This window comes from Pseudopodoces humilis, chromosome 23 (assembly GCF_049639895.1).
Source record: "Pseudopodoces humilis isolate 2021_Gansu_Grassland_sample_001 chromosome 23, ASM4963989v1, whole genome shotgun sequence".
Taxonomy (NCBI): Eukaryota; Metazoa; Chordata; class Aves; order Passeriformes; family Paridae; genus Pseudopodoces; species Pseudopodoces humilis.
The window spans coordinates 2,596,473-2,612,772 of record NC_142222.1 but is presented as its reverse complement, the minus strand read 5'-3'; the positions used below and the strand labels follow the sequence as shown (position 1 = coordinate 2,612,772).

The following is a 16,300-nucleotide window of genomic DNA, read 5'->3' as shown; positions in this document are numbered from 1 at the left end:
AGAGAGGCTGTCTGCGGGACTAGTGAGAGCATTAACACTTGCATTAAATATTAAAGTCAGCTTTCACAATACTTGCCTATCTTTTCAAAAAGGCTCTAAGATCCTCAGTTTGGAATTTGCTCCGTGGTGCAAAGCACCAGCGCAAATCTCGGGAATCCTCTGCCAAGAGGTGGAAGCTGTGGAAGGGGAGCCAAGGCGAGCGTTCCCCGTGCTGGGGAACACTCTGTGCCCGGCCTTCGGCCCCAGGCTGACCGGAGGTGCCCTGGGGTGGGCACAGAATCCCAGGATATCCACAAGGACCACGGAGTCCAACCCTTATGGCTCATCCAGGGATCAGCCCCGGGAATGGATGGGAGCCCCAGCAGGGATAAGGGAAGGGTGAGCCTGATATGGGTAAATATCTAAATGAGGGTGCGAAAGGATGCACCAGGCTCTGCTCCGTGCTGCCAGCCACCAGGACATGGCGCAACGAGCAGGAATCGACACCCAGGAAGTCTCCCCTGAAGGTGAGGAAGAACTTGTCCAAGGAGCACTGGTGCAAATTACCCAGAGAGCTTGCGGAGGCTCCCTCATGCCAATATCCCAGACATGATCCTGTGCTCCGGGCTGACCCTGCCCAGCTGCCCCACGCCACCATCCCGGGAGCCGCGAGCCCGGCTGGGGACGGGACTCGAACCCGCGGCCCCACCGCCGCCGCCGCTCCGCCGCTCAGCGCAGCCGCTAGATGGGGCCGCCCCAACGAGCAAGGCGGGGGGTCCGCAGCGCCCCGGCCGCCCCTGGCGCCCCCGCGCCGCCGCCGCACCCGCCTTCCCCCAGCGGCGCCGGCGGCCATGGCGGTGCGCGCCCACGTGACGGCGCGGCGGCCAATGGGAGCGCGGCAGGGGGGCCCCGACAGCCGTCCCTGTGGCCGCCATTAAAGAAAAAGGGTCTCGGAATTACCCGGGAGCCGGATCCGCTCCCGCTCCGGCCATGGGGGACCCGCGCTGAGGCTCCCGCCGCCACAGGATGCCGCGGCCGGGCAGCCGCCGACAGAGGCACCGCTGAGGGGAGGCGACGCGCCGGCGGGGGGTTCGCGGCACCGACTCCGCCAGCGGCAGCAGCGGCGGCGGGCGCCGCGGCCCTGTGTGTCGGCGGCGCCGGGATTTGCGGGGCTCCGACCCCTTCGGCCTGAGCAGAGCCCGGGGCCCGGCCCCCCCCCCCCCACCCTGCTCAGGAGCCTCGGGGAGGGGGCCCTACGCCCACCGCCCCCGCGGGGACCCGCACCTGAGGAGAGCGAGCGGTCTCGGGGCTCCCCTGCCCCCCCAGGACAGACCGCTCCGGCCGAAGACGATCGTTTTTTATAATCCTCCCCCCCCCGCGCCTTTTTTTTTTTTTTTCCTCCCCGCTGGATTTTTTTTTTTTTTTGTTTGGTTTCTTTTTTTTCCCCCTTTATTTTTAAAGGACCGGCCTCGCAGCTGAGCTGGTCCCTCCCCGCCTCGCCGCCCCCCCGTGCCCAGGGGTCTGGCGGGGGTCGCTTCGCCCTCCCCGCGGTGACTCGGCGGGGTCCGAGCTCCCTTGAAGAGACTTTGCGGGGTCCCTCGGCCCCCGAGGACAGCTGGTGGGGACCAGGCTCCCCGAAGACACTCTGCCATTTACCGCGTCCTCCTCCCCCGAAAAGGCTGGGGATCGGCCTCCCGGAGACTCCTCCATCCTTCCCCGAAGAGACTTCGAGGGTCACCCGCAATTTCCTCCTTCCACCCCTCTCCCCCCCCCTCCTTACCCCACGGAAGGAATTTTTACCCAACGGAGGATATTTTGGTTTCGCCCTCGCTGCGAAGAGTATTTCGTTTTGGGGAGGGGGGGTTTCCACACGGGAATTTAATCCCCCGCTGGGCTGCTAAGGAGACTTTTGCGGCCTTTCTCTCTCAAGGAATACCTTCCCCCCTCCCCTGCCCCCGCAGATGTTTTTTTGGGGTACACCCCCGGAAATTTTTGTTGCTCTGCATTTACGAATTCTTCAGACTGGCCTTGCTTCTGGCCCCTGAAGTTTGTTTTTATGATTTTAAATTTTAATTTATTTGGAATATTTTTGGAGCAGGGGAGAAGAATCTGACCCCCCCCACACCCTGTTGCCCTCGGACTCCGAAGAGACGAGCCTGGATTTTTCTCTCTCCCACGGCCAATCCTTCCCAGTCATTCCACAATTTGCCCCTTTCTCATCTGATGACTAAAGGAACAGGAGGAAGAGGAGGGGGGGTTCTGGATTAATTGCCCCCGCTGGATTATTTATTTTTTCCTGCTTCTCTTGCTTGGCATCTGAGAAGAGAGGAAGGAGGGATGTCAACTGATTTTTACCCCTAGCCCCCTGGATTAATTACCCCATTTTTATTCTCTTGTTGGATCAATTACCCCTTCACCTTACCTCCTCTCCTCCCCTCCTTATGCGAACGAGAAGACAAGAGGAACAGGGAGGATTTTGATCTTAATCTCCCGTCGTTGGATTACTTACCACCTCCCTCTTTCTGTTCTCCCCTTCCACGGCGGCTTTACACCCCCGATTGAGCTCCAGAAGACGAGAAAACGTTCTGAGTTCCTCTTTATTTTTTTTTTTAATTTTTATTTTTTAATTATATTTTTACCCCACTCTCCCACACCTCTCTGTCTCTCCTCGCGGGTTATTCTCCCTGCCACTATTTCTCGTGCGTGTGTCTGTAAATCCCTTATTTAATTGTATTATTATTTGTGCGTGTGCAGAGCCCCCCTCCCCCTTTCCCTCTCGCTGTCTGTCTCTCCCTCTCTCCCTCTCTCTCTCTCTCTCTCTCTCTCTGTCTGTCTCTTTCTTTCTTGTCGGAGGCTGTGGGATAATGGCGTGTGGGTTGTGGCTGTGAGGATGAGTTCCTGCTTCGTGCCGAACGGGGCCAGCCTGGAGGATTGCCATTCCAACCTCTTCTGCCTGGTGAGTGTCGGCCCCCGGCGCACACACGCCCGGGGCCACCGAGGGAAGGGCTCGGAGCTCTGGGGGAGGGGGAAGGGGCAGTGGAAGCAAAGCAGCCATTTTTAGCAGAGCTTCTGCTGGATGAGCCCTCGGAGTAGGCCCTGCCTGGAGCAGCCAACTCTCCCATGCCCCTCTGGTTCCCCTCCATCGCTGTCTGTCTCGCCTTGCCCCTCCCTCCGCTTTCTTCCTGGATAGTAGCCTCCCCGCAACTCGCCTTTTCCTTCCCTTTCCGTGCCTTCCAACTTTTCCTCCTTTCTCCCCTATCCTTGCCTCTGAGCGGGGTATTTCTCGCAGGGGAAAGGAGCTGCTGCTGTTCCCAGCCCCACATCTCTGGGAACTTTCTCTTCCTCCCCACTCGTGGCATCCCAGACAAATCCGAGGCGAAACCTCCCTTCTTCTTCGCTTCTAAACGGATCCCTTTCCCTGCTTGTTTTTATTCTGGTGATGCCCTCCCTGTCTTGTGTTTTGATGTGCTCCATTTTGTAGTCCTTTTTTTTTTTTTTTTTTTTTAACCCAAGTATCAATTCGTTCACACTGTTGAATTTTGGTAGCTCCAAAAGTAAATTCGATATAACTGGACTGTGGTGCAATTTTTTGGTGTCTTTGCTGAGCTGTTTCATCAGCTTTTAATGCAAATGAGCTAATCTTAGCTGCCTGCCTGATATTTATGATTCTAGAGATTGTTACAACAATCCTGTGCCAAACTGTGGCACTCATATTTTTGGATGGAGGGGAATCTGGACAGCCTGACTGTGTCTGCATCCTGCATCAGGCCTGCAGCTCCAGATTAATAGTGCAATTTTAAATCTGAAAGTCTATCTAAAGTAGCAACTGTTGCAGACAACCTTTCATCTAAATTGTTCTCCAGCTGAAGGTAGGGAGGCTGCCATGTTAGGTTTAAATGTTGCAGTAATCTTTTGTGTGTTGTCATATTGGGAAGACAAAAAATAGTAACTTCTTAGCAAATGCCAGCCTGCCTTGCTCTGCCTTCCCAAAGAGAACCCGGGGCAATGCCTCCTGTACCTGCCTTAAGGTGCCTGTGCTCGATGGAAAAAACTGTGCTAAAACTTGGTGTTGTGGTGTAGATAATCCAGGAATTGTCTGCTTGCCATTACACAGAGTAGTAACTCTTTCCCTATGTAAAATCAAATTAATTTCAGCCTAGGAAGGGGTTTAGTGGATCATTATCATTGTGGTTGCAGGTCTAACATATAATTGAATGATAAAGTGAGGGTTTAAATTCTTGAAATGTGGTGTGAGGAATGAAAAGTGTGATAGCTCTTGGTAAAATTAGTGAATACGAGAGGGAGAGACAGAGAATTTTTTACGATGGAGAAACTTGTGAAATTTTCCCAAGTGGTAGATGGCTGGAAGAATGTGTGATTTACTGTATCACCTATTTCCATGGAGTAATCTTGGATGGAAAAGGCAGTGTATGCATAAGTAAGCAAAAAGAAAGATGTTCTTTACTAAGGCAAGTGTTTAGGAGACTGGACACTTGCAGTCTGTGAATAATAACATTACTCACTCCTCTTTCACTCTTTTACTTTAAATCAAATCCGATTTTTCTCTGTGTAATGTTATAGCTGCAGTGGAAATGAGCAGCTCTTGCTTTACTGCAGTTATTTAATGAGCTATTAAACCAGGATGCCTGATTGTTCCCACTTTATCTCCTAAGGCACACAAAACTTACCGATGTGGTTCCCATTCAATTCTGGGGGCTCAATCCTCCCTTTCTCCCTGTGCCATCACCTTGTAGTGGGATGTGCTTGCTGGAGGTGCCTGCAACTTGACTGTTCTTTTCTTTCCCCCAGGCTGATCTAACTGGGATTAAATGGAAGCGCTACGTGTGGCAGGGCCCAACATCTGCCCCCATTCTGTTCCCGGTCACGGAGGAGGATCCCATCCTGAGCAGCTTCAGCCGCTGCCTCAAGGCCGACGTGCTCAGTGTCTGGCGCCGGGACCAGAGGCCTGGGCGCAGGGAGCTCTGGATATTCTGGTGGGGGGATGACCCCAACTTTGCTGACCTGATCCATCATGATCTCTCAGGTAGGAGCTTGGTCACACCTTCCTTTGGTCACTGAAAGGATTCTGCTGCTTAGGGCTGGCTTCTGACACCTGTACCAGATGGAGTGTTGTCTCTAGAAAAGACAAATTTATTGCTGTAACACTCAGCAAATTCTTACAGCAATGAGCAACCATCTACTCTGTGTTCAGCTCACCTTGGACTACTGGATTTTCAAGAAAAAAGGGTTTTGCTCCCCACTTGTTCCCTTGAAAAAACCAAAACACAAGCCTATGAGTTTTGGCAGCTTCTTCATGAGAAAGCTGTGCTGAAAGCTGTGCCTGTGATTCACAAGTGATGCCTTAAACATGTTTTGATAAGATCCCTTTTGTTGGGCAATTAGAATTTTCAAATTCAAATAGTAAAGCTCATTTTATTATGTAATAAGTGTAGAGATCTGGACAGCTCTTGAACTGTTTGGAGTTGTTTTGGTTGGAATTTACACCATCAGTGAGGAGCCCTCAGAAGGAGGCACCTGGAACTAACCAGCTGTTTCCATGCAAAAATCTGTAAACCTTCAGTTTTTATGATTTCTCTCATACCCTTTTCCTGGTGCTCTGAACCTGCTTTCAAACCCAGCCTTTTGAAAGACTGACAATATTTGTATTTCTCAATAATGTCGTACTTCAAATTTGGCACCTTCCTTTGGAAATGTTTGCTTATTGAGCTCAATTCCCCACGTAGATGGTTTCCAGCTGCTTATCAGCAAAGTGACGAAGTTAGATATTTAAATTGGGTGAGTCTAAAGGTGAGACTGAACTAATTCAAGGGAAAAAAAACCCAACAAACACATCACTCTAATTTCCTTTCAAATAATGTACAGTATTCAGATTACTGAAGTGTAAAATGAGACCAAGGTTTGGTGACCTGGTAACCAGAAGTTGTTAATGCTGTCTGTGTGTAAGTGTGTGGATAAGTTGGAGAACGAACAGGAGTTTAAATTGCCACTGAGGAAGTTGACTTGAAACAATTTAATAATGTGTGGAATTTTTATACAAAAATACTGTGATCAGAAAAACAATTGACGCACTGAAATGATGTTTATTTCTTTGAATTGTTGACTTCAAAGATTGGGTTGTTGCTCCTATTCCTGTCTGTGCTGGAACTACAAACTTTGCATTTTAAATGGCACTTGCACTGAACTTTGCTTGATATTTTAGTGCATTTAAGGTTTCCTTATTATGACCTATAAATAACCTCAGTTTTGATCAGCAGGGAACATCCTTTGTGTGGCTGAGATGTAACTTAGACACAATGCTTGGTGGTTTTGGCCTGGGCCTTCCCTGAGCCAAGACCAACACTTGTGGAAGGACCTGTGTGAATTTGGTGTGCTCCTGGTTGTGGGATTATATCAAGACAAATTTTGGATGGGAAATGCAATGAAATTTAAGACATTTGGGAAGTGTGATTTTGTGCTACCTAACCACTAAAATGATTTGTTTGAGCAACTTTCTTTACCTCCTCTTGAATCTGTCTGCTGGTGATTTTTCACAGAGGGACGTTTGAAAACAGCAGTGGTTTGAGCTGGAGTTTTAGATCAGCACCTTGTTTGTGCTTGTCCAGAATTACCCTTTTGCACAGGTAGATAAGCAGGTATCATCCCAGGGACTTACCAACTCTTAACCTCTCTTAGGGTATAAGGGAGAGATAGTGGAGGATTAGAGTCTCCCAGCCATGTCTTCAGGTATTTTCTTTGTTCAGGTCACCTGTGGGTGCCTGTGCTTCCCCAGAGCTGTTCCACACGTGTCCTGTGTAATGCTGGTACTCCTGAGCCTGTCACCTGTGTCTGTGTGAAGGTGTGTCTGACACCTTGGGCTCTGCAAACATGGTTTTGTCCTCTTTGAATGAAAAAGAGAATTTGTGAGTGTGTGTGAGGCTCTTGTGCCCACAAGTTGATACAGATCCTCCTCAGCTGGATGGCAGAGGAGGTGGCTGAGGGGTGCCCACACCTGCACTTTTTCTCTTTGCTGTTACACAAAATCTTAACGTGGCTCTCATAGAAGAGAGAATTATGGCTGAACCCAAACAATGTTATCTGACCTTTGTCGTAGCCTAATGGATTTTTTCATCGGTGGACAATTTCTCCTGGTAATTCACACTGCCTTGTTCTCCCAATGACTGCGTGTTACATTTTCAATAGGAATGATAAATGACTTCTTAGCACAGCCTTGTTACCTGCAAAATTGATTGGAAATTGTTTGCTGCTGGAGGTTGAGGTGCTGCCTCATTTAGAAGTTTGCTGCTGGATAGGTGAAGAATTGTCCTGGAGGATGGGGAGAGGGAAGAATCTGGGAGCAGTTTGTCCCTTAGTGCCTTTGGACCAATTTCTCCTGGGGAAGTGGCCCTTGAGAGAGCCCTGGTGAGAAATCTGCCAGAGCCACATTAATAACTCTTGATTCTGGCTCCCTTTGGTCTGAAACTCTGCCTGTTAAGGAGATATTGGTATTTTGACAGTTTCTGACTTTTTTGATGATGTGGAGTTTCAGTGAACAATGGGTGCTCAGTGACTGGAACATGCCTTGGTTATCAGCCCTGGGGGATTTGAAATATGTCAGCCTTCCAGAACCCTTTTGTCCCCTTCCCAAGATCCCTTCACCAGGGGATGCACAGTGTTGTGAATGTACATCTATGCATACCAGATTGAAGAAATAAATGCTATCTCTGTGTTCAGCTGGACATTCTGGAAGTTCACTCTCTGCCCTGGAGTCACGTTTGAATCCTGCTCATGGCTGTGTCGGAGTTCTCATTCCAAGCCTTGGATAAGTGTCTTGTTGATGGTCAGGGATTGTTGTTGCCTGGAGGCATGTCAAAAGGAGACTTGTTCAGAGATGCTGATTGATCAGGAATATTGACTTCACTCAATCATTTATTTTTTTCCCTTCCCTAGGAACCTACTCACTGTACATACAGCCAAAAAAACAGAGGTCTATTTCTAACCAAACGTAGCTAGAGGCAGACAGAAGTTAGTGAAATGTTATTTTAGCCTCTAACAACCTCAAAGGTTATGTTTTTGTTCTGACAGTGAGGCTTGATTATAGTAATTCTTGCAACTCAAACCCTAAAGTAGGACATCTCTTCCAATTTCAGCAGGCAATGGTCTCTCATGGCTCCGATCAGCAGTTGTTTTATTAGAAAGGTTCTTTCTTATTTTCATGTGGCTACTTCTACACTTGGATTATATTTTTTTAAATTGGCAGTAGATGATTTTAAACCTGAGAACAGTCGGGTATGAATTATGTACAAGACATAGTCCCAAGGAAATGGTTACAATTTGATTAATGCTGGGGTAGGGGAATGCTGCTATATGGCTTTGACCTTCAAATTGCATCTTTTAAATGGTGAGCTGCAAGATGCATCTTTTTCATTTTGGTGTCTATTAAATTTGCTTAATTTACTTTAAAAATTAAAGAGTTGTCTGTCATATATCAAGATAATCAGTTTTTGTTTGCTGAACAATCTTGCTCATGCTTCTGTGAGGGGGAAATGTATAAAAATAATGCTGGTTGGAAGAGAGCTTGGAAGAATCCTGATGCTTGTCTTTGTGGTAAACGCAGTGATGGCAGCAAAGACTAATATGTATTGTGTAGTTGTTGATGCATGTGCATTATAGATCAAATCCTTGTCCCCAAAAAATCAGTGAGATTGTGCTGATGTCAGCACTGAGTGTCTCATTACTCCAGGACAATGGAAACCAGAGCATGAGCCAGTTATCATTCCAAGGGGCTGCAAACCCTGCCAGTTGCAAGGAGTTGGCAAAGGCAGCTTGGAAAAGAGTTCAGCCAGTGATGCTTTTTAAAATAACAGTTGTTCCCTAAGATCATTTAACTTCTACAAAAAAACACACCCCCCAAGAAAAAAAGAAAAAAAAAAGGAAAGGATGCTTTTTAAAACATTTTGGAGCTGATGTGAGCCCGGTGAGCTGCAGCCCCTTGTCTGGGAAGGATCTGTGTGTTCTGTGGCAGGCAGGAAGGCAGGAGAGGCATTCCAAGTGTTCTTGCTGCATTGATGCTTCAGCATTTCTTTAGTCCTCCATGTTAGAGATGTAGCCACTTAAGCAAAACTGCTGATAAGCATTATGCAAAAATTACTGAAGCAGCTTTATCAAACTTCTGTGACTTGCTGTGAGCTCAAAGGTGACAAAGATTTAACTTTCCCCCTGCCTTTTTTTCCTTGACCAACGTGCATGTGAAATATCTGTGGAGTCAGGTGAAAAATGCTTTGTCACAGCCAGTGAGGATTTGGCATTGTGTCATGTTGGTTGTGTGTACAATGTCACATGCATAATGACCTGGATAAATCAGAGCAATGAAATATTTTACTTACACTGTTACATCTACCTGCATATGGAATTACTTGGTGAAGGAGGAGGATATTGGATCATTTAGCTGGGAAGTTTTTCAGCTTTTCTTCCCGCTCTGTAGCCAGACTTACACCAAACAAATGGTGAAGGAAGAAGAGTTACCTTGTTATCTTTATAAACTGCCATGGTTAAACTCTTACAGAAAGCTTCTACTTTTAAATTGTCAGGATTTAGAAAATATTCTGCTGTGTAGAGAGCATAAAACCTCTGTGTGTGATACTGGTAAAGGCCAAGCAGCACAAATCCTACCTGGAATGGTGCTGAACGTTTTCACTGTGGCATTTTGGACAGTTTGGGTATCCAGAGCCTTGGATTCAGATTCTGTTCAGTGAGTGTAGATAACAGATACCATTCCAATAGGAGCAAACTTCGGTTGTCTTACTCAGATTCTTATATTGGTGTTTTAAAATTGTATTATTTTCCTTTTTCCCTGCAAAATCTGTTGCTTCTCACTTGTTTCATAAGGCATGTAGGCCCTCAAAACAGTATTTCAGTAGCTTTGCTGGGTAATTCTCACTTTGAGAAGTTTAAAGTATTTTAATTCAAAAATTTGGGTTTTTAAATAGAAAACTTTTACTCAAAGTGTTTCTTTCATATTGTTACAATATTGTGTACAGCAGCAGTTTCACATTACTTACTTGCTTCCCTTGGAATCTGAGTTTTATATAGGAAGTTTAATTGCGTAAATCAGGTCTGTATCAGTGTTTTTATAACTGGCAGAGTCATATAATGGCAAGAAGGGGAGCCTGTGAAGTAAGAAATGTTTCCAAAAGACAAGTCTCAATCCTGATATGAAAGAATGGATTTCTTTCCTGTGTAATTGAAGTAATTGGGAGGAATTGTAGTCCAAAGTGGAGGCTTTGTTCCTTTGCATAGTTTATTTTAGAGGTTCATTGAGCATTAGGAAGATATTTTTAATGGTGTGGTAAACACTCAGCTTGTGCAAGAACTGGTGTTTACTAGTGTCCTGTGTGTTAAAGGAAGGAAGGAAATCCATATTCTTAAGTCTTCTTAAAAATTACATTTTCAAGGCTGTTTATTTATCTGTTGCAATATAGATTTGTGTATATATATATATATATGTATATATAGTATGTATTACTTCTTAGAAATCCTTGATTAATAATTTTGGCTAAAGATCTGTGAATAGCAATAGGCTTAAAAACCTGACATGAATTGAATTATAAGGTTTAAAGATACTCTTTTGTCAGAATTCACTAAAAATTGCAAGAGTTTTATGTGCTGAATTTGCTCCAATTTTTTTTGCTTCTTCGAAAGCACCACACAGAAGGGCATAATCAGTAAAAATGAACTTTACTGGTTCAGATGAACTACAGGAAGAATGGAAAGGAGAACATAAAAGTTCTGAAGAAAAGTGGCCCCAAATAAAATTGGTAATATTGAGAAGGTGCTGACTGAAAAAGTTTATTTATGTGTAGTGTGCAAATTGCTTTTTCTTGGCTGTTGTTTCCATGAATTCTTCATTTCCTGATAATTTTTAGCTTCATTTGAGAAAAACTCTGTCTAATATGTGATGTAAAGAGAGAGGGAGCAGTGGGATATGGGTATAAATTGTTTAATGGATTGACATAAAAATAAGTGTGCTGGGGAAGAGTTGAGTGCTTTGGACAGCTGAGAGAACTCATCAAAAATAAGGTACTTGTAACCTTCAGGTTGCCAGAGCACTTCTGTGGATAACACTTGTCCAAAGTGAAATTGTGGCTTAGCACCTTTTGAAAATGAGTCAGCAACTTCTTTTGGTTTGTTAGCATTATCAGATTGAATATTTGAATTTATTGTTTAAGAATGATTAGAGGACAAAAGTGCCTCTTCCTCTCCCCCTCTTTTAATGAATGGTTTGCTGTGTACAATTTTCTATTAAGTGGGAGGGGTTTTCTCATGTTGAGAAACAACAATTTGAATTAAGAAGAAAAATAGTTGGCAGATGTGAGCAGATGTCATGTTTGCTTCTCTCCACCACTAAAAATGGGGGGAGGGGAATGACTAAATAGACTTTAGAAAGTCAGAGAATACTTACTGCTGTTTTTTTGCATGGATTTGAATAATGTTCTGAAATGAGGGTTTCTTGTACTGACAGCTTCTTTTACCTTCCCCTTCTGTGGCAAGGTGCACTTCACTCAGAGCAGGTGGTCTGGTGAGCAAAAATTGGAGTTTTAATTGTGATTTCCATCTCAAGCCTTATACTTTCTCCTATACACACTCAGCTAAGAGTTCTCTGGTTCTGCAGTAATCTGAGGGAGGAGAGCTTTCCAGAATTACATCCTGTGGCAAGTTCTTGCATGGAAACTTACTCATAACTTGGTGGTCAGCACAGCTGATCCTGAATGAAGCTTCATCCATCCTAAATGAAGCACCTGACTGCAGAGAATGGAAACCTCTCCTTTGTGTCCACAGTGTCATCATCAAAACACAAGATTTGTGTTGCTTAAGTATCCCTGCAATTTCAGCATCTCCCATGGCATTGCTACACTGATACGCCAAAACAAAATTAGGCATAAAAACTGTAATTAGCTCCTTCCATTCCCTCTTCTAGAAGGTCCTGGATGCAGGGGATGTGCTTGGAATGATTCCTTGAAATGACAAGAGCCGTGTACAAACCAAGTCTGTAACCTTTGAAATGGTGAGGAGTTTATTGTGCAGCTAAAGTCCAATATGAGCGAGCTCTGGAGTTAATGTTTGCTCTGCTGAGCTGCTTTGTGGTCCCGCTCTGGAGCAGAGCTGCTGCCTGTGGGACAGGGCTGTGCCTGGGCATCCACCAGAGCTGCAGCTGGGGAGCAACCTCTGTGCTTGGCACGGGCACTTTACACCCTTTGACTTTGGACTTTTGTTGCTTTTTGTTACAAGATCGGTGTATGATGTTTCTTTAGTGAGTTACTGTGTTATCTTGTAGCTTTACGGTTTTTAAAAATAAGTTTTTGCTCAACTCCAGCTCTGGAGTAGGGTGGTGCAGTGGGAAACTCGTGGTGAAGTCTCTGCTTTGGGAAATGCTGCTCCTTGTTTTTCCTTGTCTTTCCCAGAAAATTATTTCACGGAATGATTCATCTATAATGATGCACACCTCCTCTTTTATAAATGATGGGGCAGGTCTGTTTACTCTTATCCTGTCCCTCAGAGTTGCTGGGAGTAACTTTCTCTTACTCACAATACTGGCCTTGTGTGGAAATGTATTTTTCCCTGTGTGGAATATAGCAAAATACAAACGTGGTCACCATGTTCTGGTTCCAATAGCATTGAAATTCTCTTCTTTGTCATCTCTGTATTAAATATTGTTTATTGAAATAATCTGTAAGATTTTTTTTCCCTAACTAAAACTCTTAGGTGTCTGGTTTTCTAGATGCTATCTAATTTAAGGATATCAAGACTTTAGTTAATAATATTGCAACCTTTTAAGCTTGTAAGTGGCTTCCAGAGAAAGGTGAAGGGGCTCATTTCCAAGGGGGATTTAAAATGTAAGGATTTGGCTGTGTTGCTGAGGTTTTCTGACCATGGAGCAAAGCAGTGGAACCAAAAATGTGAGGGCGAGGGGAGCAGGCAGGGCACTGCTGTCAGGCCTGTGGTGCTGAGACAGAGCTGGACTCCAGCCCCAGTCCCTGGAGGTGTGCAGGGACAGTGGATGTGACAGAGGAGCAACCTGTTCCCACGTGGGGCTCCGTGTGGAGTTTGGAGCAACGACCTCCACAGGTCCCCTCCGACCTAAATTATTCCATGACTATCCAGAGACTGGAGTAAAAATATGTCTCCTTATCTATGTCAGACAAGCTTCCCGTCTCTGCTGCTACCTGGAGTATAAAAGCAATGGCATTTGAAGAGTAACTCTGCTAGGTTAGTCCAAGGAGAACAGGAGTAAATTCTGAGGGACACAAAACCACAAAATACAAGGAATTAGAGCCATAAAGGTAAGATCTGATTGCCAGTGATTTAAGGACAGTATCTCAAGTTTTATTATATTATTATCCTCTATTAGTGTTGCTGTGGATGAATGATATCAGATATATCCTGAGAGACACCCCTGGAACTTTCAGATGTCCCTTGCTCTACCTGCATGTCTTGGTTTGAAAAGACAGGTGTCTGCTAAGCAAGGCAGGAACCTTCTTTGAAATGCAAAAATGTAAACCCCCTCTCTGAATTATTATTATTTTGAAGTTAATGGGCTCTCAGGCAAAGATATGGGAATAACAGTTCTTTACTAGTATGTATAAATAAAAAAGCCCCCCAAACAAAAAAAACCACAACGAAACAAAAGAAAATTCCCTACAGCTTAATAGGAAAATTAAAATAAAGTTCAGTAGAACAGAAAGCATTGAGAGTCAGAATTCAACCTGACACCCTGTTGGTCAGGGTGTTGGTAGCAGTCTCATTAAATGGTGGCTGCAGCTCTCCTGGAGTGACAGATGTGGTTCTGTAGAAGCAGTGACCCTGTAGAAGGGTGTGGTTTTCCTCTGAAGGTTCAGTGGTGCTGCAGATGGGCCCTGTTTTCCTCTGAGGATCCAGTGGGGAAAGGCTGCCTGTGGTGTTCCAGGTCTCAGAGTATATCCAGGTAGGAATGCTGGGTTCCTCCCCTGGTGGAGCATCTCCCACTGGGATGATGGGGTTTTATCAGTCATGCAGGGACACTCAATGGACCATTAACAGAAGATTTCTCTCTGGAGTTACTCGGGATGGGTCATGGAATGGATAAAGAACGCTTTCCCTCACGGTTTTAACAGCAGATAATGGAATACAGACTTTTGGTTACATCTTGCATTGCAGCCTAAGACACTGGGTAAGGGAATTGGAGTGCCAGTGCAGCTCTTTAGACCAGTGCTTGTGCTTTGAGGGTCTCCAGACCCTGTTCAAACACTGAGCAGGAGCCAGAGTGGTGGAAGAAGTTGCAGTTTCTTGTTATAAATCTTGCTTTTCCATTTGGCAAATCAACTTGGCTTGTACAAGTTGGATTCCATGCCTGTGTTTGATTTGTGGGGCACAGAAGATGTCACTGTTTGACTTCAGAATCCCATTGGTAGGAACTGGGCATTGTCTTGCTGATTTTTCTCTTCTGTGTATACATCAGAAAGCAGGGCTAGGCTGCTTAAATATCTTCATTTTTAATGTTGATTTAAAAAGAAAAAGGACAGTTTTGAGTCTTCTGGGGAGAATCAGGTTGCTCTTGCCAGTGTTCTGAATGAGTATTTTTCGTCATCTGTAGCAAATTGTTGATCATTGAGGTTCAGTTGATTGCTGACTTTTGTTCCTGGCTATCTTCAGTCAATGCTACTCAAAGACATCAGGATATATTAAATCTGACTTTGGTAAGTTTATTTTTAATCTTAATTGGCACTATTTCTCCAGAATGAGTAATCCAGACTCCCCAAAACATGAGCCACCTCACAGACGGATCACACAGTGCTCTTGCAGGCTGAAATATGTAACGTGCTGCTTCTGCTTGTTTCCTTCTGTGTACAAATAACTCTTGAATCTTCTTTCCTTGTGGGGGATGAGATATTTTTATAGCTGATCACTTTTAGCAGTTCTATCATAAAGTAAGTAGAGTTATCTGAGCATTACAGACTGGTTTTGGTTGCATGTTATACTGTGAATATCTCTTAAAAGCTTGTGGGGGAGAAAAGGGTATTGTGCTATGTCTGAAATAACAGGATGGAATTGAAAGCTGGTTTCTGTTTCCCCTGTGCCTTGCAGAAGAGGAAGATGGGGTTTGGGAGAATGGGCTCTCCTACGAGTGCCGCACTCTGCTGTTCAAAGCTGTTCACAACCTGCTGGAGAGGTGTCTGATGAACAGGAACTTCGTGCGCATCGGGAAATGGTTCGTGAAGCCTTACGAGAAAGATGAGAAACCCATCAACAAAAGGTAGGAGGCTTTATTTTGCTTTATTGAGGAAGTTAGAGGGTTTATTCTTTGTGCTAGAAGAAAGGTTTAATTAAGAGACTCCTGGGTATGATTTATTCTGGAGCCTGAGTCTCTGCTCACTCTTATTTTGGAGTTCTTCAAAACTTTCTTATGATGCAAGCAGGTAATGCTAAATATGGTAAACATGTGCAGACCATGGATAATGGGTGTTGGGAAAGAAGGTAGAGTCTTCCAGAAAGGAAGAAAAAGATACCTGAAAGAAGAGATACCTGCCCTGGACCTGCAGGTGACTGGAACTAATTCTACTTGCAAACACCAAGAAAAGCTCATTCTAGAGAGCTCTCTGCAGGTCCTTCCTGAGCTTTGGAGAAATTGCATCCCATGGGAGATGCTGAGAGTTTGGAATGTCAGCTCCTGGTCAGAAAAAGGATGGTGTCTGGGAATGCTGGTGTTAAAAGAATCCATGTGGCCTCCATGCTGAGGGGGAGGAGGGTGAGAAGAGAATTTTTGATCTAAATTGGAAGGACTTCTTCTCATGGTTCTAACGTGGTTTGACACGGTCTATGTTGCCTAGCAATAAATAATGAAATGAATAAAAACTAGGTTAGCTGGAACAAGTTTAATCGCTGTTCCCAAATCAGCTTTTAAAATCCAAAGTAATTTAAAGCTTAGATGATGGGGGGTTTTGTGTAGCTTTTTTTTTTTGTGTGTGTGTCTATGTATGTGTTAAATCTTGCATGCAGGAAATTTTGAGATCAGTGGCTTTGCTTTTTGGGCGTGGAGTTGGCCATTGTTGGCATCTTCTGCAATAAATTTAAACTTGAAAGAAATTTAGAAGCTGTTTTGGAGCAAAAGAAGCAGAAGCACATGTTTGTGTGTGTTTCTATTAGTAGTTGTGAACTGCTGCTTTTAATTTATGTATTAACTTGTCCTTTAGTTCCAGGCATTTCTTTCTCCACCCTGGTCTGGGCAAATGTTTCCTCTCTAGGGTGTCCTTGTCCATCCATTTTTTTTCTGCTATAAATCAGGAGTAAA

At 44.8% G+C, this 16,300-nt stretch overlaps 1 protein-coding gene across 1 annotated transcript in view; it reads left to right on the top strand.

Annotated features, from left to right (window-relative positions):
• Positions 1-1,385: 1,385 nt before the first annotated feature.
• MED13 (mediator complex subunit 13) overlaps positions 1,386-16,300 on the top strand; it is a 51,756-nt gene continuing 36,841 nt past the window's right edge. The window contains exons 1-3 of the mRNA XM_005525700.3: positions 1,386-2,935; positions 4,789-5,023; positions 15,097-15,265. Of these exons, the coding sequence (XP_005525757.1) occupies positions 2,870-2,935; positions 4,789-5,023; positions 15,097-15,265 (470 nt within the window). The 5' untranslated portion in view covers positions 1,386-2,869. The remainder of the gene's footprint in view (positions 2,936-4,788; positions 5,024-15,096; positions 15,266-16,300) is intronic.